This window comes from Schistocerca piceifrons, chromosome 5 (genome assembly GCF_021461385.2).
Source record: "Schistocerca piceifrons isolate TAMUIC-IGC-003096 chromosome 5, iqSchPice1.1, whole genome shotgun sequence".
In the NCBI taxonomy this organism is placed as follows: domain Eukaryota; kingdom Metazoa; phylum Arthropoda; class Insecta; order Orthoptera; family Acrididae; genus Schistocerca; species Schistocerca piceifrons.
Genome location: NC_060142.1, coordinates 190109225 through 190123880, shown reverse-complemented (window position 1 = coordinate 190123880; position 14656 = coordinate 190109225). Strand labels below are relative to the sequence as shown.

The 14656-nt window shown below is 37.7% G+C and overlaps 1 protein-coding gene across 1 annotated transcript in view; it reads right to left on the bottom strand.

Annotated features, from left to right (window-relative positions):
* Positions 1-14656, bottom strand: part of LOC124798878 (gastrula zinc finger protein XlCGF48.2-like) — a 310319-nt gene that overhangs the window by 1818 nt on the left and 293845 nt on the right. Inside the window, exon 9 of the mRNA XM_047262410.1 lies at positions 204-326. Within this exon, the coding sequence (XP_047118366.1) occupies positions 204-326 (123 nt within the window). The remainder of the gene's footprint in view (positions 1-203; positions 327-14656) is intronic.

Below are 14656 nucleotides of genomic sequence, written 5' to 3'. Positions count from 1 at the left end.
CATTTAATATTTATTCAACAGACAATGTGTTTGTGTTTTACAGCTTTTAAATAAAATTTTATGTTTCATCTTGTAAATCACATTAAATGTTCAAAAATGTTCAAATGTGTGTGAAATCTTATGGGACTTAACTGCTAAGGTCATCAGTCACTAAGCTTACACACTACTTTAACCTAAATTATCCTAAGGACAAACACACACACCCATGCCCGAGGGAGGACTCGAACCTCCGCCGGGACCAGCTGCACAGTCCATGACTGCAGCGCCTTAGACTGCTCGGCTAATCCCACGTGGCCATATTCAATGAATCCCTCAGTGAGAAGTCTCTGTAAAGTAGGAACAGAAAAAAATGTATTCTTTATTTCAATGCAGTAAAATAGAATGACCTAAATTATGAAGTAATATAATCTTATAGTGCTAATAGTAATTATAACCTAATTCAGTAATTTTAAGAGTCTTGTGAAGATACTTTTCAGTAGACTAAAAGTAACCCAATAGGAATCCTTTAATTCTTCATCTACATTTATAATCTGTAAACCACTGTGACATTCATGGCAGAAGTTACCACCTCCCAATGCAGCGTGTAGAGGGGTATTGGAATCCTGAGTGAAACTAATCTGCTTTCAAAAAAAAAAAATTGCATTACTTATTGAATGCCCCTTGTACTTAAATGACAGTAATCAAAGCTGAATCTGTTCTTCTTAGAATCATCAGTACACTTCTTAAGCACAGCCACAACACCTGCTCCTATTTTCTACTGCTCTCTTCTATTATGCCATCAGCCAAAGACACATTGATAAACTCCTCTATAATCACTTGCAAGGATTGAGTTATCCAGTATGGTTTCCAGTACACTGGTGCTTCATTACCTTTCACAAATCAATGCTGTGTAATGGATAACACTGGTGGCAAACTGCAAGGAAAACTCAAGTCTTCAAACTCCAACAGAGCTCCTCTGTTCACACACCCTGTACTCCCTTCCAATGCTCCAACTTTTTACATAATACAGTCTTAGTGGTGGGTTGTGTCTGCCCTTGCTTTACACCCTCTGTGCACCAATCATTCTCCTCCAGAATGTGCAAACTTCAGCTCCTTGGCCCCAAAATTATCGATTCAGGGGTACTATCTTCCTGTCATCTCTCTCTTGTAACATACAGTACTCCTCTCAACTATAAAACTTTCTGTACCCACACATCATGCCCTGTCAACAGTTCTCTTACACATAACATATTGACAGGTTAAGCCTGGCTTCACAATTGAATGTTACCACACCCTTAGACAAATTTTCTGAAAAGGAAATGATTACCCTGGTGGCAGCTGGATGCACCTCATGGTCTGGCACTTGGAGCAATGTTATTTGCTTATCCTTAAATCTAACTTTCCCTCACAGCTCGGTATTATCCACTGACAGCTGTGCTACTTTCTCAGTCAGTAAAAGTTATTCCTGCTTATGCCATTGCAAAACCTTTATCCTCCCTCCATATGCAATAAAGACAGTAAAACCACATAACAACTCATAGACTGAAAATTACCAAAAAATTACACTTTCCATCTTATCATTAACCATGTAGACTCTCTGCATCATCTCCCAACAAGTCCATCTCTGTGCACAGTGCTGTATGCCCAAGCAGATTACACTCCAAGAAATGCTCTCTGCAGTTACTCTGAAATTTAGAGATATCAGTCTGGTCCTCTGGCCTAACCAAAATAATCTTTTAATTTGGAGTGACATTCCCACCTAGATCCCACATCTGTCACACACACCAAAAATAATCAATGGCTCTGTTACACACCACACTGTGTTGACACTGCAGTTTGTGGGCCACGCATCATGCTGTATGAATGATGAACTGTCTCCTGCCCACTGAAGATGGATCCACCACCCCTGTAACGCCAACTGCAGCCAATCCTGAGGGTGGAGGGGTGGCTACAGTTCAAGAAGGCAGATGGTAGAGGATTGATGCAGGTTTGCAGGCTGGTGATGGCCCAGAGATGCTCAGCTCTCATTAACACTTTAATTCACACATACATATGTGCTTTCTCAGCACAGTGTAAAATCATGCTTCCCACTGCTTACGGAGAAGGTCATGTGACCCATGACATGAGAGCCAGTGTCCAGCCAGCTGGCTGCAACATGCGAACCCAGCTTTGCTGATGCCAGTGCTCAGTGTATGGCATGTGACACTGTTGTGTCAGTTGCACCTTGTGTGAGTGGTGGTTGGAGATGGGAGAGAATCTCGCTACAATAAAACCATAAAAATTCTTGATAAGTGTTTCTTATTAGTGTATTACTTAATAATCAATCTCCAGTCCCTAATGGTGAAATGAATGTCAACAAGTCCATACAATCACGAACATTTATTATGATTCCAACTACAGGTATCTGTTTTGAATGGAGACTTAATTTACACTAATTCAAATTGTACAACACTTTTCAACAGAGATGTTATGCTTTATTTTCTTGTTTCCACATTGATGACAATGTCTTGTCATTTTATATTCCAAAGGTTCCCTTAGGTATTTGCTATGATGTAAGGGTGACTGCTGCCAAACTCCAAGAGTCACATGCCACACAAGGAACATCGGAAAAAAAAATAATACAACACGAAACAAATATTTGAACGGGCACAAAATTTCCTGCATCTAAAAAAACAACACTCTTGTGTAGTATTTCAACTGTATAACCTTTATAACAATGTTAATTACAAGCATGTTTGCTTCATTATAATTGATAAGGATACAGAGCACTTCACACTTCTAATGGTTAGAGGAAAAATCCCAAATTTAAATCAGTAAAAATTTTGTACCCTCAAACATGTCACCCCATGTAAATCAGTAAGCGTGTTTGTATTTTCTAAGAAACCTAACTCAAATATGAAAGATAACAATAAGAATCAGACGTCTGAACATAGGTCATATTTGTCTTTCCTTTTCATTAATTATCTATTACTCTACTAAACATTTCTACGATCCTCAATTTTGCTGCCAAGGCAAAGCTGCCAGACGCAGTATTTGGAGGCTGCGGGGGAGGGCAGGGCAGAGGGGGATTGGGGGAGCAGGGGGGGGGGGGGGGGTGAATGGGTGGGATGGAAAAGGTGAGGAGGAGAGAGGGGAAAGGTTTGTGGATGAAATCGCAGTGAGCAATGCACTACAGGGTGAAGGGACATAAGTTTGGAGGATATGATGGGACTAAGGAGACAGAAACTGTTGGGTGGAAGGTTTGGGGATGGTAGGTTACTGTAGGTTGAGGCTGGGATGATTTTGATAGCAGAGAATGTGTTGTAAGGATAATTCCCATCTGCGCAGTTCTTAAAAGCTGGTGGTGTACAGGACAATCCAGATGCCATGGGTTGTGAACCAGCCATTGAAATCAAGCATCTGCATGTTGTGCCACATGGTGATCAACTTTGCATCATAATTATTACCTTTATTTTTCTTTCAAATTCAAATAAACGTATTGGCTTTAATAAGATCAACAATATTAGGAACAGAATACATTGCTACTCACCATGCAGATGACTGTTGAGCTGCAGACAGGAACAACAAAAAGTCTGTAACACATTGCAGCTTTTGGCCAAAGCCTTCTTCAGCAAAGAAAACACAAACAAATTCACACAAGTAACCACACCTCATGCACACGACAGATACCACTGGCAGCCCGAAACAGAATATGACCATCAGATGACAGCAATCTGGAGGGGGTGGGGCAAGGGGAAGGATAGCAGGGCACAGGTGGGGGATAGAGGAGAGCACTGTCTGGTGGGGTGCGCAGGGACTAGTTGGTGGTCTGAGAAGATGAACAGGCACAGCATTGAGAGGTCAAGTGTGAGGGCAACAAGGCCTTCACAGACAGGCACTATCCCTCAGAACTAGCTGCAAACGTACCGTTTCCTCACACATTCCCAATCCTCCCACCACTCCCAAGAGCCAGCTACACGACAGATACCACTGGCAGCCCGAAACAGAATATGATAATCAGATGACAGCAATCTGGAGGGGGTGGGGCAAGGGGAAGGATAGCAGGGCACAGGTGGGGGACAGAGGAGAGCACTGTCTGGTGGGGTGCACAGGGACTAGTTGGTGGTCTGAGAAGATGAACAGGCACAGCATTGAGAGGTCAGGTGTGAGGGCAACAAGGCCTTCACAGACAGGCACTATCCCTCAGAACTAGCTGCAAACGTGCCATTTCCTCACACATCCCCAATCCTCCCACCACTCCCAAGAGCCAGCTACAAAAGAGTGCCCCCTTTGTCACCCAATACAACCTCAGACTGGAAAAACTGTACCACCTCCTTCATCAGTGCTTTGATTATCTATTACCACACCCTGAAATGAGAGACTTCCTACCCAATGTCATTTCCTTCCTTCAAAAAGTAGAAGTGGTGTTCCATTGCCCAACCAACCTCCACAACATCCTAATCCATACCTGTGCCACTCCCAATCCAAACCCCTCACCACTGGTATCATATTTAGTCCCTGTACACCCTATCAGACTGCACTCTTCTCTTTCCCTACCTGTATCCCGCTATCACTCCGCCTTTCCCACACCACTCCAAATTGCTATTCATATTCACCCACATTACTATTAGAGCTGGTGGTGGTAATGGTCCAGTGAGCATGAGGTGTGCTTGCCAGTGTGAATGTGTGTGTGTGTTTTCTTCGCTGAGGCTGGCTTTGGCCAAAAGTTATAATGTGTAACAGTCTTTTCCTAATATTGTTGATATTACAACTTGGGTGTTTCCATTCTTTAATAAGATCATTTATGCAATTGCAGGAGATGTGGATAGTGTCCCAACAAACAAAAATCGCTTTACAACCTCATATTCCTACAAGGCCGTGGGTTATGAAGATGCGTTTGGATTTAGCTATGTCTTCAACCATCAGCTGACTCCATTCTTACCATGCCTTTTTTTATGATGTATCTGTATAGAATCAACATTTATTTCAAGTTTCTGAATTACACTCATAATTGCTTGTGAACATTCTGTAGCATTTGTATTTGCAGTAACTTCAACTCCCCCCATAAACAGCTAGGTACTTTTAGCAGAACCATGAACACACGCTGCCCTTTTCTGTCCATCATTTCACCTCAAAAGTATTAAAACACTTTCATCTTTCACAGCTTCTTTTAGTTTTTTCTATTCCTCTTGATGATTTGAGGTACAGAACCTTCCTGCAGTCTTCCATATGAGGGCAAGTCTCCAGACCCTTAAAAATGTTAATAGACCTTATATTAGAGTACTATTTAACACCATTTAAGGAATTAAATTACTAATTTCTTTGCCTTTGAAATGAATGAGGATCCAGCATGCATTACCTAAGCCTAAATATTGTTTATAGCACAGAAAAGTCCGAATATAGCTGATTCACAAAGCCTATCTTTCATACATGCTACAAAAGTAAGAATAGTTTTTGGGGTGAGATGGTTAATTCTAGGCAAGTATGAAGCTACATTTTGTTACATAATACCATGCATGTCTATTTTTAGTAACAATAGCAAAATTGCTTCTCCATAGCCCTGTAATCACACCAGCACCAAGTTAAACTCATAACTCTTCTCCTCCAAAAATATGTAATATTACAGAAACCATGTACGTATTTGTTCATCCACTCTCTGAGTTTTGTATAATCAACACTTTGCAGTGGATAACTAGCCTTGATGAAAGCTTGAGTTGTTGATAAAATGAATTCTTCTTCATCGGTTTTCACTCGTTTTACCACTATACTGATGTCTGTCAGAGTAACTTACCTGTTGTTGTTAATACCTTCTCCTTGTCTACTCATGGAAATAACTGTAATTAATATGATTTAGACTCATGTCCTCTCCCTGTCACTCAATTCACACATTGCAGTATTTACACATAAATATCTTTCTAGTTTTGTTAAACTTGTAAAATCCTTCAGATTAAAATTCTTTTTCTTGAGCAAAAACTGTCACTATCATGTTAATAAACATGCAATATACTGCCAATCATAGACTGCAGCAGGCATTGTTGAACGTCTTACATCCCTGCACAGGAAATTAAGTTTGCAATACCCTATATGAGATAAGATATCGATATATATCAAAGTAGGATAGAATCGGTTGTCATTGATATTCAGATTTCATTGCCATAACGTGAATCGAATTTCTGTCATTAACTCCAAATGATGTGACTGCTTAGAATTTCCTCGATTGTCTTGCAGTTTTGCTTAAAGGTTAATAGTTTTGCATTTTCAGCAAAATTTGTAAAATTTCTTAAAAATTTTATGATCTCGCACTTTGCAAAAGACATCTGCTTCTAGTTATGTGGCAACATTCCATGTGAAGCTAATTTCTTGACAAACTCGCTGCAGCATGTCAGGAGTCACTTGTTTAATTGCAAAGTAGATTCTAACTTTGAGATATGATTGAGAAGCTGGTACAAGGTGAACAAACAAGGTACCATTTATGATTCCCTGAAAGAAAAAGTCAAGAAGTGTCACATCTAGTGAACATGGAAACATGGAGACCATGCAATTGGTGCACCTTGGCCTATTCACTTATGTGGATAGTTGACATTAAGTACATCCTGGATGACTTACCAAAGTGTCAAAACTTGATCTATTTTCCTTAAAGATGACACCAAGACTAAACCTGTAAGTCGTATGAATAAGTTTTTATGAATTTTCAAAGCTGTAAAGTGCTTTTTGATAAACCCTGTACTGAAGATCACTGATGGAGCACACTTCCTTGTCAAATCACTCTATCTGTTCTAAATTGTTCTGATTTTTTAATATCTGTTATAACATAATTCAGGCATTTGTTATATGTTTCTGATTTTGAGCTGAACTCTTTTTGACAGTTCCCTTCTATTCAGACATCGCCATCTCTCTTCCCTTCTAACAGTCATAAGCCTTTTGTACATCTATAAATGCAACTCCAATGTCTTTTCTTGGTTCTGATTTATTTTCTACAATCTGTCTAGTTGTCATATGGCATCAATAGATGCTCTTCCAGGATGAAATCGTTGTTGTTGTTGTTCTCTTAATTGTGGGTCTATCTTGTTTCTAATTTTCTGTAAAATTATCTTTTCACAAATCTTAATGCAATGGAACAGTAATGCTATTCCTCCATAGCCCTCACAAAGCACTTAATTACCCTTCTGAAAAATAGGTATAATAACTGCTACTTACTGGTCCTAAGTGCTGTCAGCAGCTATTTAATCAAAGTCCATTTCAGGAAAATCATGGTACGAGATAATCTCTGAAAGCTTCTATATAAAAATGTCAATAATGAAGCACTACATGCAATGCTCTATAAGTCAGCAAGAAATTATCTGCACTTATATTTGTAGAACATATTCCAGAAAATTACAGCAAAATCTTGTTGTTCACTTCAACAAACACAGCTCCAAATTTAATGAGTTGTATCACATATCCTGTTCTAGCTTGTTTTTGTTCCTGAAGATCAGTTCATACTTCTCTATCACCCAAACACTTCTCTCTTTTCTGTTCATCAGTAGCTCGCCAGGTACACTTGCTACAACATTTTGTTACAAAAATGGTCACAAATGCCTGCTTTGCTTGGCCTTTCAGGTTTCCTTGGCATGACTGATTAGTGGCATACTTTCTAGAATTCAACTGGGTTGCTGATTTTTATGCACAATTTGTGTAGTCACTACTTGGACTCTCCAATTGCTCATTTTGCAGCACCTAAAGAAGACGACTGAGTCATTCATTGAAATATTGTTCATGAAATGGAATCAATAACTTGGTTATATGCCTGAAAGCATACTATTAATCCATTTTGTTTCATTCCATTTCTCTATAATTTGTATTGCATCTATTTTTTATCTTGTTTGTGTTCTGTTCTCCTCTCCATTTTTTTAAACTTTTTCTTTTTGATCAAGGACAGTAAGATATATTTTTTTTCAACATGGGGCCTCTGTTACTGGAAATTTTTTAAATGGCCCCACAACTGCTTGCTGTTGTGAATTTTTTCATTTGTTGACAGCTACAGAGTCATTTAAAAAATAAACAAACAAATAAAATAAATAAATAACTAAATAAATAAGAGAGAGAGAGAGAGAGAGAGAGAGAGAGAGAGAGAGAGAGAGAGAGAGAGAGAGAGAGAGAGAGAGAGAAAGGGGTCAGTAACTGTTTAATGTAGTGATGATACTGATGCAATTAGATATGAGCAACAGCTAAGTTAGATAATGGTGGGGTTGGAGGCTAGCATAAATTTGTTAAGGAAACAATATAAAAATAGGGATATAAAGAAGACCTCACTTTGCTCACAAATAGCTCTTGTTATCATTAAATCTCCAAATTGTTCAATTATTACTCGACAAGGCAAGGTGGTAAATCAGCTGTAGCAGGAACTATTGTGGTCATGTGTTGACAGGTACATTTACATTCAAAATCAAAGCAGTGCATGTTGTTACCTTGTAGTGTGAGTGTGAAAAGTGAACACAGAAAATACCTCTGTGGAAAGTCATGACAATTTGTGGTTAATATCATTAATTTTACTGACAATGAGAACAAGAAAAGTGAGATAGTGCCAACAAAGAAGCCAACGTAAGGTGCAAGCACATGTTGACATGCAAAAGGTAAGTCAGTGGTGTCAAGGAGCGACATGATGTCGAGCAGTAATTTCTCCTCTATGAATATAAAAGCAAAACTTTGAACTGTCATGAAGAAATGGAGAGAAAACAAATATATGTAGAGACAAGGAAAGTCAAACTTTTAATTAAGGAGCAAAAACCACCTCCTCTTTATTCCACTGACAAAATTATGCGACAGAATGGTTCCCTATCTACTGCCATCATGACCTACATCCTATAGAACAGGTCTGGAATCTTGCAAACAATAAGATCTATTGTCATAATATTTAAAGCACTTCACTCTCCAACAACAGTGTGTGCCAGCTTGCCTGGTGCAAGCCTTTTGACGGAATGCTGCTTCAGTGACTTGCATGCCAATTTCTTGCTTTTATATCCCAGTAGCTTTCCAGTTGATTCCACAAGACTAAGCCACTCCACCAGGAGGGGGAAGCACGATGGAAATCAGTATGGTCAGCAGGAGGAACTGAATCTGGGACCTCGACCTGTAGCTCTGATATTAGCTTTGGATTTTGTGACGGAATGCCAATGCTCTATGAATATTTTTTGTTTTGTTTACTGTTTCTTGTTTTCAGTATTAGCAACATGTATAAATTAACTACACTAATGAATTTTATCCTGAGTATTTTTAATACAGCTATGATAACTGAAACATCTGCAGAATAATACACCCAGAAATATATATCCTACGATCAAAGTTTTTGCCACAAAGGCAGTTACAAGGTAACATATTAATTTCATCCTAGACAGCACAGCAACTGCTGAAAACAGGGTGAACTTCACTTTAACTGGAACCATCACTTTTTATTACATATTATGTTTTTATGCTAAAGGCTAAGTAACTTTTGAAACTTGTTTTCATTACTCTACTACACAACACAATAATCAATGAAATTACGTTAACTTTAACTTTATTTTTTTAGATCATTATTAGTTTTCTGCCAAAAGACAGGTGTTCACATGGTAGTTCTCCAGGCTGTTCAGTCTTCTGCCATCCTCTTCAGATCTGCACAATTTCCTCTTCCCTTTATGTCATCTATCATCTTGTATCTGTCCGCTCCCAGTAGCTGAGTGGTCAGCGCGACGGAATGTCAATCCTAAGGACCCGAGTTCGATTCTTGGCTGGGTCGGAGATTTTCTCTGCTCAGGGACTGGGTGTTGTGTTGTCCTAATCATCATCATTTCATCCCCATTGATGCGCAAGTCGCCAAAGTGGCACCAAATCGAAAGACTTGCACCTGGCGAACAGTCTACCCGACAGGAGGCCCTAGTCACACGACATTTACATTTATCTTGTATCTCCTTCTTCCTCTCAGTCTGCTCCCACAAACCAGTCCTTCCAAAACATCTGCTAGCGAGCACTCCCTTCTCAATGAATGTCTCAATCAGTTCTTTTTCCTTTCTCTTATAACCTTCAACAGACATCTTCTCTCACCAACCCTTTCGAATACTCTTTCATTACTCACTCTTTCCATCCAGCTTATCCTCTTCATTCTCCCTCATATTAACATCTCAAATGCTTCTAACATTTTCTTCGTTCTCTCATCTCAGTGTCCATGTTTCTGCCCAATATAGTACCACACTCTAGACAAAACATTTGCCAAGCCTTTTCCTTAGACCTTTATCTAATTTGCCACATAACAGTCTCCTCTTTCTGTTGAATGCCTCCTTCACTATGGCAATTCGAGTTTTCACCTCCTGATGACATCTCAGGTCTCGAGTTATTTTGTTCCAAGATATTTAAATGCACTTACTTGGTTAACATTAGCTTGCCCTATTTTAATATTGGATATTCTGTGTCTTGTACTGATGACCATACTCTTTTGTTTTTGCTGTGTTTATTTGCATCCCATATTCCACACAAGCTTCTTTCAGATCTTTCAGCTTGTTATTCACTGTCCACTCACTTTCTGCCACTGATACCATGTTATCAGCAAATCTTTATAATTCTATTTTCTTTCCACCAATACATATTCCTCTTTTCCCATCTATGCCTTTAACAATAATCACTTCAAGGTATGCGTTAAACAATAGTGGGGAAAGGCAACAACCTTGTCTAACACCTCGTCCAATGCTGCTTCCTTCTTACGTTTCATTTCCAGTCCTTATCCTTACGTTCTGGTGTAAATATAGATTTTGTATCAGTTGTCTCTCTTTCCAATCCAATCTTTTCCTCTTCAAAATATCCATCAGCTTGTTCCACTGAACCCTGTCAAAAGCCATTTCTAAGTCTATAAAACCAGCAAAGATTTCTCTACATTTTTCCATAATTTTCCCCAATAGTTTTTAAAACACCAATAGCATCTCTTGTTTCTTTTCCTCTGATCCTCTGCAATCCCTCTATCCAGCTTGCCATATAGCCTTCTATTCAACACTCTCAGCAACACTTTAGCTGCATGAGAAATTAGACTGATGGTCCGATGCTCTTCACATTTTTTAGTGTTTATCTTTTTCTCTATTGGTATCAAAAGTGTTGCAAAGAAGTCCTCAGGCCGTTCCCCTTTGTCATATATCTCATTCAGAGGTAGATTATTTCTTTTCTTGCCTTGTTTCCCAGACTCTTCAACAGTTCTGCTGGTAAATCATCAATTCCATTTGCCTTCCTATTCTTCATCTCCTTCAGCGCATTTTCTACTTCTGCTTTCAAGATGGTGAATCCCTTTCCATCTTCCAGCACATATTGCTTCTCTTCAATCTTAATTTCTCTTTGTATTTCATCCCCCTTATAGAGAAATTCAATATATTCTTGCCACGTGTTCAAAACCTCGTGTGGTTCTTCTGCTAGAGTACCATCCGCTCTTTCTATTTCCATGTTATTCCTCTTCCTTAAATGTTCAAAAACTATCTCACTAGCCAGTCTATATATCATTTCATACTTTTCCTCTTTTTCCATTTACTCTATTTCATTGCATTCTTGTTTCATCCATTTTTCCCTTGCTTCTTCAGTTTCTCTTCTTAATTCGTTATTCAGCTTCCTGTACCTCCTTTTGCCTTCATCAGTTTCTACATTTTTTCACTTCCTCTGTTCTTCCATCTTTTTTTAGAAAGAACCCACTATTTTAATTGTATGCACTGACTCAGAAACTAACTTTAAGACTGTACTAGGAGGGTTTGCACACTGTGTGGTATTGCAAACATCAATCGGTTTTTACCATAGGAGCTTCAATTAGTGTATTAAGCATTTCATGTATTTGAAATATGTCATGTTACACCTTGAGCTGCTGACAAAATTCTCTATTTACACAAGCTGCTTCAGCTGACTGAACATCGTCAGGTTCACAAAAGTAAATCATTAACATCAGATGATATGTTGAATAATAGAAATTCCACGTTGGAAAGTATTAGGAAAGAATAGATTGCTGCTCACTATAAAGATGATATACTAAATTGAAGACAGTCATGCCAAAAAGACTGTTACATATTATAGCTTTTGCCCAAGGCCTTCTTCAGCAAAGGAAACACACACACATTCACACAAGCAAGCACACCTCATGCACACATGACTGCTACCACCAGCAGTATGTGTGCATGAGATGTAGTTGCTTATATCAATATGTGTGTGTGCTTTCTTTCCTAAAGAAACCTGCAGACGTTCATCACAGTTGCTTGCAACACTGCAGGTATTATTGCAGTGCACTTTTCTTAATGTGCTCATCACATAATATAGTGTGCTGAAGGAGGTTCATACAGTAAAAACATGAGACCTCCAAGGCCTCAACAAGTTCAAAGTTCAACAACCTCTATATTGCGCACATCGGGTAAAGCAATAGCCATTGAAATGCCCATTTTAAAACATGATGTTACATAAAAGTTCATTTTTGAGGATTTATTTTTTATGTGGCCCATTACATGCAATGAAAGTAAAGAGTTCCTATCAAAAATGAAGCTGTTCTAATTTTACCGATTGCAGTGCCATCTGGCAAAGTACAGAAAAAAGATTTGAGACAAATCAGGCATAATATGCAATAAAAACTGGAGGTCTTCTTTATTAAAGATTCTGGGTGACTTTCTGAACTGTAGCCCTTTCCCTAGACCTCTCCAATCGTTTTCCTTCACCTCTCTTCTTTCCCCTTCAACTCTTCTCCCAGAAGAAGGAGCCACTTGCTCTGAAAGCTTGTAAAAGTTAAACCTCTTTGTGTGTGTGATCTCCTGCCATCACTTGGTGAGTATATTTCTTAACTATCAACTAACATTACATTGTCAATTAATTTTTTATAGGCATACAAAATGCCTTATTGTGAAACAAAAAATTAAAATACAAATTTAAAAAATACTGTTCAGTCTCTAGAACTCTCTAGAAATAAGAAAGAATTTTATTTAATGTTTCACATTTTTGTACCAAATTTTGGTTTACTGTGAATACCCATATTTTCATGATTTTAAAATTACTACACTTCTACATTATGCAGTCAGCTACTGGTAATTGTGTTAATAAGCTCAGAATGCTTCATAATTAACAGCATTCAGAAATCTCAATTTTCAAAGGCTACTTTTTGACTCTTTTTGACATTTTTATTGCACTCTTTTAGGAAAATGTTGTATGAGCACTAACCTTTAAATTCTGTAAGTATCAAGAAAATCAAAAAGGGTCCAGTCATCAGCTAAAGTGTTAAACATCATCAGCTTCCAGTGACATACACTTTATTGCATACTGTCAGTCCATAATTTGCTTTAATTTACAACGCACTTCACACATGGGTTAATGAATGATATAATACTGAAATTATCATGGAAAGGAAATTCTGATTTTGTGGTCTTTACTTCATATTTGTAAGGGTATAGTCCAATAGTGCAAAATATCTGATGAATGTACTTGAGAAATATGTAGTAACGCATAGGAGAGATATATCTGCTGTTCATTTAACTCAAACAATGAAGAATGTAATAAATAAAATAACCAGTCTTGTTTTCCAATTACAGGTCTGGGAAAACCCTGTTGTCATACAGAAACGTTCTCATAGTAAAAAACTCTATAAACTGGAAAATAAAAACATCAGCATTGACGGCATACAGTTTTACTCATTTGTAACATAATGCTGTGTCAAATATGTCATCCAGAAATCAACTAAATGTTTATAAGACAGGAGGATAATGTATGTAATCTTTACAACATAAATGTTTTTTCATGTGCTATTATTAAATAAATGCTTTCACTGACAAATATCCAGTGTGTATTTTTATTTAATTTCTTTCAATTTCTAACAGTTACCTGGAAAAAAGATAAATATCACTAGCAAATCTGGCTGAGACTTCTAGAGATATCCAATTCATTTACATTTGTTTTTGCTGAAGGCCTCAATAACTTAATATATTCATTGTGTCAAAAGTCAGTATTTTGCCCTTCTACACATCAGCTTTCTTTGTAATACATATTTAAAGTTCTCAATGAATTTTGGTTTACTAGTGTATATTTTTGTTCATCCTTGTACCATACTTAAATAATTTCAGCATAAAAATAATATGTGATGCAACATTTCAATTCTTCTTTCCTTCACATGAACATTGTAACTCATGAAGTGAGCATTACAGTTGTAAGGAATTCACTGAGCCTTTAATATTCCCTTCCACTCATTAAATGGAATTGTTACACACAGCTTTTAATAAAAATAGTCAGTTCTTGTATAAATATTTAAGAAGAATTGCATTATGACAAAAATGTTTTAACGTGATCAGACTGAGATGAATTAAGTCATCTCAGCTATTTTTATATCAATATTCCAGTCATTCGAGTTAGGGGGGGGAAAAAAAAGTTGAAGGTACTACTGGCGGTGCAGGATAAAATTTACTCAGTATTGTTTGCTAAAAAAGAGGCTTATGCAATTTCACGTATAAATGGTTGCAAAAGCCAAAGAAAATATGAGATATACACACAGTCTGTCTTACTCAAGGACAACATTAACATGACTGAGACATGCCAACATGAATTTGTCAATAATAAAAACACAGAATTCCCCTATCAAAATGTTCATTAGCATTATTATATGATACTGAAGTATTTTAAGAAGTAACAGTGAATATAAAATTATCACAACATGGAGTAACTTTAAAAGCATATCTGTAAATATTGGCTCCTA